Source organism: Liolophura sinensis, chromosome 1, assembly GCF_032854445.1.
Source record: "Liolophura sinensis isolate JHLJ2023 chromosome 1, CUHK_Ljap_v2, whole genome shotgun sequence".
Classification (NCBI taxonomy): domain Eukaryota; kingdom Metazoa; phylum Mollusca; class Polyplacophora; order Chitonida; family Chitonidae; genus Liolophura; species Liolophura sinensis.
The window spans coordinates 77206170-77220403 of NC_088295.1; the positions used below are offsets into that span (position 1 = coordinate 77206170).

Consider the following 14234-nt stretch of genomic DNA (forward strand, 5'->3'; position numbering starts at 1 on the left):
ACTGTTCCTGATACATCCACAAAGTTAGCTACAGATACCACAACAACTGTGCCTGACACATCCACAAAATCAACTATACTTACCACAACACCTATGCCTGACACATCCACCAAGGTAGCAATAGGTTCCGCAACAACTGTGCCTGACACATCCACAAAATTAGCTACAGATACCACAACACCTGTGGCTGAGATATCCTCAAAATCAGCTACAGATACCACACCAACTGTGCCTGACACATCCACCAAGTTAGCTACAGGTTCCGCAACAACTGTGCCTGACACATCCCCAAAATCAGCTACAGATAGCACAACAGCTTTGCCTGACACATCCACAAAATCATTCACAGATACCACAACAACTGTGCCTGACACATCCACAAAATCAGCTACAGATACCACAACAACTGTGCCTGACACATCTACAATGTTAGCTACAGACACCACAACAACTGTGCCTGACACATCCACAAATAAAGCTACAGATACCACAACAACTGTGCCTGACACATCCACAATATCAGCTACAGTCACCACAACAACTGTGCCTGACACAACCACAAAAGTGGGCACAGGTACCACAACTGTCTCTAAAACATCCACAATATCAGCTACACATACCACAACAACTGTGCCTGACACATCCACAAAATTAGCTATAGATACCACAACAACTGTGCCTGACACATCCAGAAAATTAGCTACAGATACCACAACAACTGTGCCTGACACATCCACAAAACTAGCTACAGATACCACAACAACTGTGCCTGACACATCCAAAATATCAGCTACAGATACCACAACAACTGTGCCTGACACATCCACAATGTCAGCTACAGACACCACAACAACTGTGCCTGACACATCCACAAGAAAAGCTACAGATACCACAACAACTGTGCCTGACACATCCTCAATATCAGCTACAGTTACCACAACAACTGTGCCTGACACATCCACAAAAGTGGCCATAGGTACCACAACAACTGTCTCTAAAGCATCCAGAATATCAGCTACACATACCACAACAACTGTGCCTGACACATCCTCAATATTAGCTATAGATACCACAACAACTGTGCCTGACACATCCACAAAAGCAGCTACAGATACCACAACAACTGTTCCTGACATATCCACAAAATCAGCTACAGATACCACAACAACTGTGTCTGACACATCCACAATATCGGTTACATATACCACAACAACTGTGCCTGACACATCCACAAAACTAGCTATAGATACCACAACAACTGTGCCTGAGACATCCACAAAATCAGGTACAGACACCACAACACCTCCTCCTGACACATCGGCAATGTCAGCTACAGATACCACAACAACTGTGCCTGACACATCCACAAAATCAGCTACAGATACCACAACAACTGTGCCTGACACATCCACAAAATCAGCTACAGATACCAAAATATCTGTCCCTGACACATCCACAAAATCAGGTACAGGTACCACAACATCTGTTTATGACACATCCACAATATCAGCTACAGATACCACAACAACTGTGCCTGACACATCCACAAATGTGTCTACAGACACCACAACATCTGTGCCCGACAAATCCACAAAATCAGCTACAGATACCACAACAACTGAGCCCGACACATCCACAAAATCAGCTATTGATACTACAACAACTGTGCCTGACACATCCACCAAATCAGCTACAGATACCACAACAACTGAGGCTGACACATCCACAATATCAGCTACACATACCACAACAACTGTACCAGACACATCCACAAAGTCAGGTACAGGTACCACAACATCTGTGGCTGACACATCCACAATATCAGCTACACATACCACATCAACTGTGCCTGACACATCCACAAAACTGTCTACAGAGACTACAACAGTTGTGCCTGACACATCCACAAAATCAGCTACAGATACCACAACAACTGTGCCTGACACATCCACAAAATCAGCCACAGACACCACAACAACTGTTCCTGTTACATCCACAAAGTTAGCTACAGATACCACAACAACTCCGCCTGACACATCCACAAAATCAACTATACTTACCACAACACCTATGCCTGACACATCCACCAAGTTAGCAACAGGTTCCGCAACAACTGTGCCTGACACATCTACAAAATCATCTACAGATTCCACAACACCTGTGATTGAGACATCCACAAAATTAGCTACAGATACCACAACACCTGTGGCTGAGATATCCACAAAATCAGCTACAGATACCACAACAACTGTGCCTGACACATCCACCAAGTTAGCTACAGGTTCCGCAACAACTGTGCGTGACACATCCCCAAAATCAGCTACAGATGCCACAACAGCTGTGCCTGACACATCCACAAAATCATTCACAGATACCACAACAACTGTGCCTGACACATCCACAAAATCCGACAACACCAGTACCACTTCAGGAATAATCACCACGAGAACTGTCGCAGAAACCACATCGACTTCTGTGGACACCACCACAATGAGAACAGTAGCCACTACAACATCAGCTCGGATAGGCAACAGCACAACTAACGCGTACACCACCACAAAATCCGCCCCGGAAACCACCACAACCACAGCTACACCTGCGGACACCATCACAAAGACTGCTGTGGACACCACAACAACTTTCGCCGGCACCACCCAAAAATTTGTAGCAGAAACCACCTCAACGACTGTGTCAGACACAAGTGTATCTGGTGAGGACACCACAACAACTCATGTACCTGATACTGTCACAACAGCTTTGCCAGACACATCCACAACATCGGCTAGGAATACTACTGCAACGGCAGTTGCGCCCACTACTACAACACCACCTGTGTACTCCTCCGCAACAACTTCCGTGCTCAGCACCACACTTATTACCTCAATGGGTGCTGCCAAGACCACCACAGCTGCAGTGGACGTTACATCGACGGTAGCAGACACCACAGCAACAAGTGCAGGAGTCATCACTACAACGACTGCCGCCACGACGACTACTGCGGACACCACCAGGACAACAAGAGCGGACACCTCCACAACATCTGCAGCTGTCACTACTACAACAGTTGTTCAGCCCTCCACAATAATAATAACACCTGTAGCCACCACAACAACAGGCCTTGCAGACATCACCGCAACGACTGATGCGGACACAACCGTAACTGATGAGGACACCACATCAACGACGATGGTGGACACTTCTGCAACGATTGCTGTGGATGCCACCACAACTACTGTCGTCGACACAGCAACTACCGCTGGAGAGACCACAACTACTGTGGTAGACAAAGCAAGTACTACTTTAGAGACCACACGAACAGCTGTGGCGGACATCACAACGACTGCAACTATTGTTGCAGACACCACCAAAACGACTGCAAGAAGCACAATTACAACTGCAACAGACACCACAACAACCACTGTGGCCAACACGATAGGTTTGTGTTGAAGTCTTTCTAATTCTTTTTTCAAATTCATTTGACATTTCATTCATAATTAATATTTATTTATTTGCATATTTCCTTTGAGATGTCTTTAAACATTTTAAATTAGATTGTGCATGATAATGTGAGCACCTCTGTAACGCCGTGACACCTACTTAATTATTCTATTATTGTTTTCGAAGAAAATATCACTCTATTGACCTGTAACAGAGGGTAGTTTTAGATGCAGAGTGGCGATTGTGTATTTTCCTGCTGTGTTTTCATACGTGTACATGATCTACACATGACGCTGGTTGGGCAACATAATGATGACGACATCGAACAGACCATGACTGAGAAGCTGATATTATGGTTGGTGGATTTACTCTGTGGGTCACAATTGGATTTAAACATGGATAGCTTGGTCCAAAATCTAGCAATCTACGCTGTGAGCTACTGTGCAATTCCCACTGGATATTAATTGTGTATGCATTGGAAAGATGATACCATTGTTACACTTGAGCAAGTGGAATACATTTTTATTGGAATGATGCAGGAAAAAACCATCGCCGCAGTGAATGTGTCTCTGATATGATGGCAATGACACGAAAAGCATGACAACATTGGTGTTGGGCGTTCATTCATTTTTCAAGCATACTTATCCCTGGAGAAAATAGCTTACCTGACTTATGTTCTACGTACGGTACCACTACTTGAAATGAATACTAATATAATTCACCATTGTAAAATAATGATACGTTTTATTATCAGCTGTTGTATAACTTCTAAATGTATGAAAAAAGTGCCGAAAATGCGAAATGTAAATGTGTACCAATTGTTTTAACCAGCGATTCCTCGAACCTAAAGAAGTAAGTGGAAATTATAGAGAAGGAGACATTGAATTGGTTCTGTTTATCCAGGAGCATTGCCATATAAAGTCGGGGATAATATATAACAGCTCTGAATTTTTGTATTAGGTCATGTCCATGATCTGATTAGCAAATTATCTGTCTACTTGAAACATTCATACAAGAGGTATAGATCGAGCTGTATAAATTACACAGATGGACCGAAAAACTCGTCTTGAATTTTGCAGCCTTAAGGGCATTCGGCGTTGAAAACGGAGATGCTACCCTCACTGGGGATGACCAACTGGCGATGGTATCCGTCAAAGACAGCTTGCCAACTTACGATTCGTCAGTTAACCGGGTGTACGTAAGTATTACAACGCCTGGCCAAGACAGCAAAAAAAAATAAGCAAACACTTTGAACCAAAGGTCGACTTAAAGTCCTTCCTTGAAGGTTTTCGTATCTTTATAAAATGTTGCCCGAATCAGGGAATTTGTGCATACCCCCGCTGTCATTGTTCGCATAAGGTGAGATGGTAACAAAAAGCGGCCGACAGCGCAAGTGTGCGTCAAGCCTTCTCGTCGCCATAATGTTAGTGAACAATTCTTAAGTATGTTGTTAATCAACAAGCAAACGAAGTAGAACTGAAATTTTATTTCAAACGATTACCAGATATTCTTATTCTTTTCTTTTACACTGTTTGTGAAAGGCAAATAAAGATCAATCCATTCACAGTATAATTTGTATCTGTATGTTTTATCTGAACCTTTTGCCACATTACAGATCTCGACGAACGGCTATATGTCGTTGGGTACAGCGTTTAACGGCTTCACCCCTCAGCCTCTGGATACCGTTACTGCACGTGACATAATCTGCCCTTTTTGGGCGGACGCAATGACTATTCCCGAAGGCAATTCAGCCGTGTATTACAGAGTTTTAAACAAATCGTTCAAAGTGAAAGGCTACAGTTTCACTCAAGGTGACATCTTTAAATTTGTGGACAGTGAAATTAGGGCCAGGAGAAACGTGACGGATTTCGAGGCTCGATGGCTGTTAATAACAACATGGTATAGAATGATTCCATATGGAGCCACTCACCGTGTCGAGGTGAGCGATCTTTATTGTTGACATAAATGTTTTTTTTAGCAAAATACACCGTGTGTCTCATTAGGGCTGTTCCTTCAAACAATACTGGGTGTATATGTAACTTACAGAGCTGATATACAAAGCACCTTTTGGTGAAGAGCCAAAATAAAAATTACGATTTTTTGGTTTTGTTTAAACAGTTTATTAATGTACATTTTGCTTTAAACACCGGTGTGTGGCTTTGTTTTAACAACCCATGTTTATGCTGCGTACATTGCAGACAACCACGTTTCAGTCCATGGTTGTAACAGATCATGTCAGATCGTTCGTGTTCTTTCTTTACCCTAACGGCGAGATGAAATGGCCAGAGAACAACATAGACGGCCTTCCAGTCGTCGGAACGCGCTCATCCATCAACATTATCAAGAACTTCTATTCGCAGAAAATAAGAGCCTTGCGAATAAGCGATTATCCTGGAAACACGGGTAAGTTGTATAGCGTCAGAATTTGCCGCATTCTGATTTCAGTTGGGGACAGAAAAGATTTTACCTCATGTCACTGAACGTTAGGGACATACAGACGCCTAGATCTTTCTTATTTTCTTGTTAAATAAAAATTATTTGATATGACACAGTGGAAGCAATTTTAAGTCTTCTCACCACAGAGTTCAGTAATCGGTTAGGGCGTTTATAAAATGTTGCATATTACCATCCGATATTTCTTTCCCTGATACGGTCAAAATGAAGCCAACAGGGAAAATGACATGGAGACAAACGTAGCTTGAGAACACAATGCCTGACTTGGGGCGAGAGTATCGTTTTGCCGACAATGCTTGCTTAGGATAGAAGAAGGAGATAAATCGGAAAAACGTTGTTGAAATATCCCAAACTTTATTCAAAGAGGTTGAATCAAACAAGCATTAATTTTTGAGTAACGGTAAATATGCAATTTACTGCGTACAGTCCTCATACAGTGTAGTTCGATATAAGACTTTAAATACCTATGCTTTACTGTGGGTGTTTTAACTCGTGTTTGAACATGCATTGATCTGTTATTTCATACTGAGTGATTGCAAGTGTGTAAAAAAATTTGCGTTCAATATGGTAAACTGGACTTAACAAATATGAGATATTTACTTTCTAATTGTGAGAGCATGCATTTTTATAGCTTCCATGTTTTCCTCATGAGTTAGCGTGATGTGAGAACTACGTGTATTTATATGGACCGCAACTTCCAGTTTATCGGTTTGTAGAAGTATCAAACTAAGTTGTTCTCCACATTATACAAACTTGCTGGTATTAGCCTGTCAGCTTATAAAGACGATAACTATGTGTGACATAATGTCTTGTTGCTTAGGTGTCATGTACAAACTTGGTGATATTAGACTGTCAGCTTATAAAGACGATAACTAAGTGTGCCATAATGTCTTGTTGCTTAGGTATCATGTACAAACACGGTGATATTATACTGTCAGCTTATAAAGACGATAACTATGTGTGTCATAATGTGTTGTTGCTTAGGTGTCATGTACAAACTTGTTGATATTAGACTGTCAGCTTATAAAGACGATAACTATGTGTGTCATAATGTGTTGTTGCTTAGGTGTCATGTACAAACACGGTGATATCAGCCTGTCAGCTTATAAAGACGATAACTAAGTGTGCCATAATGTCTTGTTGCTTAGGTATCATGTACAAACTTGGTGATATTAGACTGTCAGCTTACAAAGACGATAACTATGTGTGCCATAATGTCTTGTTGCTTAGGTATCATGTACAAACCCGCTGGTATTAGCCTGTCAGCTTATAAAGACGATAACTAAGTGTGCCATAATGTCTTGTTGCTTAGGTATCATGTACAAACTTGGTGATATTAGACTGTCAGCTTACAAAGACGATAACTAAGTGTGCCATAATGTCTTGTTGCTTTGGTATCATGTACAAACACGGTGATATCAGCCTGTCAGCTTATAAAGACGATAACTATGTGTGTCATAATGTCTATTTGCTCAGGCATCAATGGGTATTACCTCCACCGCCTGGACTCCGGACAAGCCGCTGCTGTCTCCGGGCCAGCCTCGAGCTGTACGCAGTGGTACGCTAACGAGTACCAGTACCGCGACGTGGCGATCACTCTGGACCGATTCCTACCAGTCTGCCCCTGCTCTCTGTTCATGGCTCGGAGGGACTGGCGCTTTGGGTTGGACCCCGTGCTAAGCCTGCGCAACGGTGGTGTCTGCTTTTTCACTAACTTTGCCGCTGCCGGATCTAGGGTATGGAAAGTTGCGTACCTTAATAGGGAAGATAACCCACCTGATAAAAGTCGGCCCAAGCTGTGTAAGATTTTATTCTTGCCTGCAATACGACTCAGTTTTCGTGCCCTCCTAAAACAAAGAGGTACATGTAGTTCAAAAGCGATGCCGTGTGGCAGCAGAGAAAAGCGTGTTTTCACACAGCTTGGAATCGACTTGTTTTGGCGGGGAGTGTTCCTGTAACAACTGCGGTTTTTAAATTTGGCATCACATATATTTCATTTTTTATTTCATACTGGTGACTTACGCAATGCTCAAGACATTTCATTACTGAATTAACATGCCGATTTTCCGCCTCGCGCGGTTAGTTTACAAGAAAGAATAGAATAAGATTGATGGAACCATTGTATAACCGAGGCCATCCAAAACTCGTTTTCAGAATTTAGTGGATAGCTTTGCCACAAATGGACAGGATTTTATTTCTTTTTACTGAAATTTTGGTACATGCCAATGTCTACAAATGTATGTATGAATGTATATCTGGATTTTTACGTCGTGCTTTACAGTTTTTCAGTCTTATGACGATTAGATGTGTGTACATATAAGAGTCTTCTTATGGCACGGTGATGTCGCCACTGAAGTGTCATGCCGAAGACACCAGACATGACACCCCACCCAGTGAAATTATACTCACACCGGCCAACCAGTCTTGTTTCCGTGCTTTAACCTTTCAATGCTGGGAAAGGGGGTGCTCCGTGGCTCAGTTGGTTAGCGCGCTACCGTAGCGTAATGCCCCAGGAATCTTCGGGAGCGGTAGATCCAGGGCCAGCCTTGGGTCGAGTCACACCTAAGACTTTAAAAGGGCAAGTTGTAGCTTACTCGCTTGGCGTTCAGCATGAAGTTGACAGTGCAGCTACTGGTTTACCCGTATCAGTATAATGGCTCGGGCGGGGCGACTTACTTGTCTTCAGTACGGCGTCTCAGTGAAGCAGCACTAGATAAAAGAGTGTTAGAAATCCGTCCTGCAACAAGGAGGCACATTACATACACTCTAAGGACCCCTTCGTCGTCATATGACTGAAAAATTGTTAAGTACGACGTTATACCCCAAGCTCACTCACTCGAAGCAGACGCTCTAGCCATTAAGCCAATAATCAATATATAGCCTGTTCATCACAGGTTAAATCAATCTAAAAATCAGTTTACTGTTGGAATTCAAACAGCTATTTCGTTTGTTATTATTTTTTTTAGTGATATCGATATTTTAGATTTTACAATTCAAACATTGCATGGGGGTGATTTAACGCTGACTTAGTTACAAGCCTGACCTAATACGAAATGCCATATTCCATGCGTTCCCCCGTCTTTCATGCAGTTCGTATATTGTTTTATTGCAGAGATGCTGCTATTTCTGGAGCGGGGCTCTTGACGCCTCGCCCATATCGGGAGGCTCTGTGTCCCGCTTCCACCCCACACTCCACCCACAGATATACTACACCCAGGAAGTACTACCGAGGCTTTGGTGTTGCGAGCAATCGAATCTCTGCGATTACTACAGGCAACTCAGGCCATCCGACAACTGCGCTTTTTACTCACCATTGGTAACAGGTGTGCTACACGAATTTCAAACTGAAATTAAATCACTTATAAAATTCAATGAAACATATTGGAACATTGCACAAGGCCCCATTTTCTCCAGAACGCAATCTAAAAATTCCAACCCACTATATACTTTATCTGTAGTATCGTTTCTACATTCAGAGTTCTTGTCCCTGTCATCTAGCTTAAACGAATTAGTTATTATCCATAAATAAAGTCACGTACAGGGTCAAACAGCGTGAAGCTGCCATTTTTAAAATCAGTTGTCGCCTTTATGTCATTATTTGGATTAGGCTCACTTCCTTACACATTTTTTGCACTAGTGAAATATTTTTCAAGCAAACTCCTAGTATAAGATTCTCCATGCTCTTGCTTCAGCTCTGTTCTGGGGCGATCCACACATACTTACCATTGACGGACTCGCCTACACGTTTAACGGTTGGGGCGAGTACACTCTACTGGAAATACGCAGCAAGAGCGACAACTCTCTTCAGCTTGGTGTACAAGCGCGCACTGATCGGATTATAGACAGCTCTGGCAACTATACTGAGGCCACCATTTTTACCGCGTTTGCAGCCAGAGATTTCAAGAGTAGTTCGTCAGTGCACATTGAACTAAATGGCAATAAAGACGGTAAAAAAATTCTGTTCAGTTTAAGTGGTAGATACTGAGATATTATACTGACTGTTTGGAAAGTAACTTTACAACCACATACAAATGAAAAAAATAACAGTGATATTTATTAACTCTTAAATGTGTTACTGTGTAAAGTGTGATGCGCCAGTTTGATTTATTACTTATTCGCCAGGTCATAATTTGAAGAAATGTATGACAGAAATTTGCCATCACATAAATGCATTACAAAAGCTGACCTATCCACAGGTTTGAACGTGTACGGCAATGGTGTGGATTACTCATTGGCTTACAAGGATGATTCGAGTTTTGCTGTCCCACTTGACGGCCTAACACTCAGAAAAGTTGGAAATAACAGTCTTATTGCGTCGTTTGGCATAGGTAAAGCTTTGGAATTCTCTTTCACTATAGACAGAAAGACCTTTAGATGATTTGCGGATGTGTCAAAAATTAGGAAACATTTGTTTTTTATTTCGTTTAAGAAATAAATGCATTCTTTCATCTGTAGTGTTACTTTGCAATATTGTATTCTTGTCTTCACTATTTACGCCCCTCAGCTATAGTTTTACTTTGCAATATTGTCTTCTTGCCTTCACTATTTATGTCCTTTAAATGTAGTTTTACTTTGAAATATTGTCTCGTTGCATTCACTCGTTCTATAGTTTTACATTACAATATTGTCTCCTTGTCTTCACTGTTTACATCCTTCAGCTTTACATTGCCATATTGCCTCCTTGCCTTTAATGTTTACGTCCTTCAGCTGTATTTTTTACTCTGTAAAGTTGTCTCCAAGGCTTCGTCTTTTACGCCCTTCATCTATAGTTTTACCTTGCAACATTGTCTCCGTGCCTTCACTATTTACGCCCTTCAGCTATAGTTTTACTTTACAATATTGTCATTCCGAATTCATTGTTTACTTACGCCCTTCAGGCTATAGTGTTTCTCCACAAAACTTTCAAATTGCCTTTCCTATTTACTTTTACCCTGTAAACTGTAGTGTTAATTTACGATGTTGTCACATCTCCCTCTGTTCTTTCCCGCACCTGTAACTCCTTGTGTTTTACAGGATTCTGATCGTATAAGTGAAAAATTCTTGAGTGTCGCGTTTAAACAAGCACATTTATAGGATTCTATGTCCCATGTTGTCTTGCAGGTGTCAGTCTCAATGTTACAGTAGATCAACAGCTGTTATTCGTGACGGTGGCCATCCCCCCGTCTCTCCTGGTTGAATTCCACCACCCGGGGTCTGCTGGGTGTCGTGGACAAGAACCCCTCAAATGACTTCACCGTCCCAACGGAACGGTTTTCCCAGCTAACATGACAGAGTCTGAGATATTTCACAACTTTGGGGGTCCAGTGTGAGTACTTTTAAAAACAATAACAGTTGTCTGTGATGCAGCAATGTGACGGGGATGTTAGCGAGTGCTTGCGCCAATCATGTGGGATTAATCCACACACATTTCTCCTATCTTCTCCTACCTGTATATATGGCCACTTGTACATTTTGCAACACTTTTTTTGACTTTTCAAACTGCATATCTGGAGTTGTGATCTGATTATTTCAACCTTTTTATTAACCTTTGGTATTTTTCGCCAGGAATTTTATGCCAGGTTTTAGCCCGTTAAACATAGTCTGTTTTGTTTGTGATGTGACTTGATTTGTACCTATATATTCTGAGGATACAATACTACTTATGTGTTATTAAGATATAATGACTTTATTCATTTTAGTACGTATATTCTGGCCATGATGTATTAATATTATTCATGCGAAATTATTCATATTTATCCCTTTATTCCAAATTATTTTACTTTATAGTTAGGCCTAACTCTTGTATGGATTCCGTCATTTACATTGGTTGATTACTTGGTTTTCGTAATTAAAGACCTTGGGATACTAGAACATAAGGGAACTGTTCTGCTGGTTTTCAGTATTGAAGTTATATAAGGCCAGAATCGTCCAGTCGTGTAATCAAGTGCTGTAGCAGCAGCCTACATATCGCCATGGATACATGAAAGTGAAAACCTCTTCATCCAGTCAATCGCTTTTGATTTGTCTTCACCAGGGGCCATCGATCCGAACAGGTCGTATTTTTTCTATCGGAACGGCCAGGGACCAGCAAACTTCACCCACCCAGAATTCATTCCCATGTTCCTAACGGATTTCCCAGAAGAGCGCCAGAGAGAGGCTGAGAGGCGTTGTGGCAACAATACAGAGTGCCAGTTTGACTTCCTGGCAACCGGAAACGAACAAATCGCTCTGAACACCAAGATCGTGAAGGAAGACGAGGACGCAGTATCTGTGGTTTTAGGTAAGACAAAGTCAATCATGAATATTCTTAGCCTTAGCCTCGGGCACGATAGAAATAGAGTACAAGTTACCCTCAACGTATTGACTGTCGTCTTGCCTGGCGTGACATAAATATTACGTAACTACTTAAACAGTTAACCGCCCAGACGAGAATTATAAATTTAGTGTGGTTAACATGCCGTGTTATACCACTTATACGGATGGCAAGTCGTTGTGTCACTAATACAGAGGACATTCGATGCTGTACCATCCATACGAATGACACGTCGTTGTGTCACTAATACAGATGACATTCGGTGCAGTGCCCACTAATACGGATTAATCGTGCCATTCATACGGCTTGCCAACTCTCATATTAGGCATATCGAATAAGGAAGCCCATCCATTTTCTCTTTCAGCTAACAACATTCCCGTTGTGTCTGCTGACGCAGTGGTTGGAGTGACCCTCAATGAGTCAATTACAATCTCGGTAAATACCACTGATCAGGATGGTGACAATGTGACAGTGTATCTCCTGTCCGACCCAGGTACGGCTACTGTGGAGCGTGTTGGTGACAACAGGGCTGTGGTACGCTTCACACCAATATCTCTTCAGCCCAAGCCCCTCAGGTGAGATTTGCTTTTTTTTCAGTCTTACCCTCTGCTGATTTACCCTTTTGTCGATCAACTTTCGGCTTCGCTTCGTGAGTTACTTGCCATTCGTCGTTTTTCCTCGTGCACTACAGTTTAACCCATCTATAATACTTACCGACGTGACATAAGTGAACAATTCCTGATCATGGCGTTAAACAAGACTCCTTTAAATAAAGAGCAGGCGTTTCCACTTACGCATGATCTTCACAGAGACCGCAGAGAGGCTCCTGGGTCACTGCGCCGCGCTGGCGTGCTAACCCCTCTCGACCACTTAGACCCCGAATGCGCGTAAATCACCAAATAAATAAATGGGTTTCTTCTTGCACTACATGAACCGGGGAATCTTCACAGCTGATGAAAATATTTCATTTTAATACATTTTCAAAAGGGTTCATAACAGTTAAGTTATTATATTTTACAGTATCGGTGCCACTGACGGGAGAGGCGGAGAAGCCCCGCCGATTGTTATCGAGATCCATATCTGTAGTGGCTGTAGCAATCATGGCAAGTGTGATTTCACGGAAGTCCCCAGGACGGAAGTGGATGCGAACGGAAATGACACGATCAGCTACATTGAACTTCTCTGTGAATGTGACGCGGGTTGGACAGGTACTACTAAACTTAGAGTTTGATGATGTCACTGACACATTATTGGCACTCAATTCAGAAGTTGCCATTATCGTATTTTGATTTTTGCGGGCAGATGACATATTAATATAATGTCACACAGCGCTTATTTAAAAACACTCAATTCATTGGACTCATTATGTTTTGTAGCGTCTAGACCAGATATTGTTATAATGATGCGCTAAGCCACAGTCGTACTTTCCTTTACTGGCTCAGATCGTGTGGCGTCTTCGATACATTTACAGTGTGTATTAACAACGCTCGGTTTTCTCCTACACTGTAAAATCTACCGTCAAAGGGAACACAACACAAAAAATCCCATGTCACAGATAAAATTAACAGAGTGGATAGATATGTATGGTGGGTTGAAATTTCTTCTCGATTCCGTTCTTAACCTCATTCATTAGCTACTTTCGCAAAACGCCTGAAGTCAATTTTTTTCAAGGAAACGACTGCAGCGAGGACATGGATGCTTGTAGTCAACTGCCCTGCCCTACGGGCACAACATGCACCGACTTGACACCGGCGGAAGAAGCGTCTCTGGGGGTCGGGTATAACTGTAGCCAGTGCCCACAAGGATTTGTGCTTAACGGCAGTAAATGTACAGGTAAAGTTTTACCCCACCTTAACGGACGTTGTCCAAGTAATCATGGTGTAGCGTCCTTGGTAATTCATTCTGTAAAAGGTTAAATGTAATTGTGTTGTGGCAAAAATGCATCTCGATATACTTTTGGTTGTAGATATTGACAGACGTGTGATCTCTAATATGAATCTTTCGATCAAGAAATTTTACTTTAAGAGTAAATATGGATGACTTTCACAAT

General features: G+C 42.0%; 1 protein-coding gene across 1 annotated transcript in view; it reads left to right on the forward strand.

Annotated features, from left to right (window-relative positions):
• Positions 1–2005: 2005 nt before the first annotated feature.
• Positions 2006–14234, forward strand: part of LOC135464224 (uncharacterized) — a 52468-nt gene continuing 40239 nt past the window's right edge. The window contains 15 exon segments of the mRNA XM_064741731.1: positions 2006–3436; positions 4518–4636; positions 5054–5377; positions 5637–5841; positions 7369–7628; positions 9005–9215; positions 9585–9839; positions 10089–10220; positions 10993–11012; positions 11074–11125; positions 11128–11190; positions 11906–12151; positions 12549–12759; positions 13205–13392; positions 13856–14017. Coding sequence (XP_064597801.1) covers positions 2071–3436; positions 4518–4636; positions 5054–5377; positions 5637–5841; positions 7369–7628; positions 9005–9215; positions 9585–9839; positions 10089–10220; positions 10993–11012; positions 11074–11125; positions 11128–11190; positions 11906–12151; positions 12549–12759; positions 13205–13392; positions 13856–14017 — 3814 coding nt within the window. The 5' untranslated portion in view covers positions 2006–2070.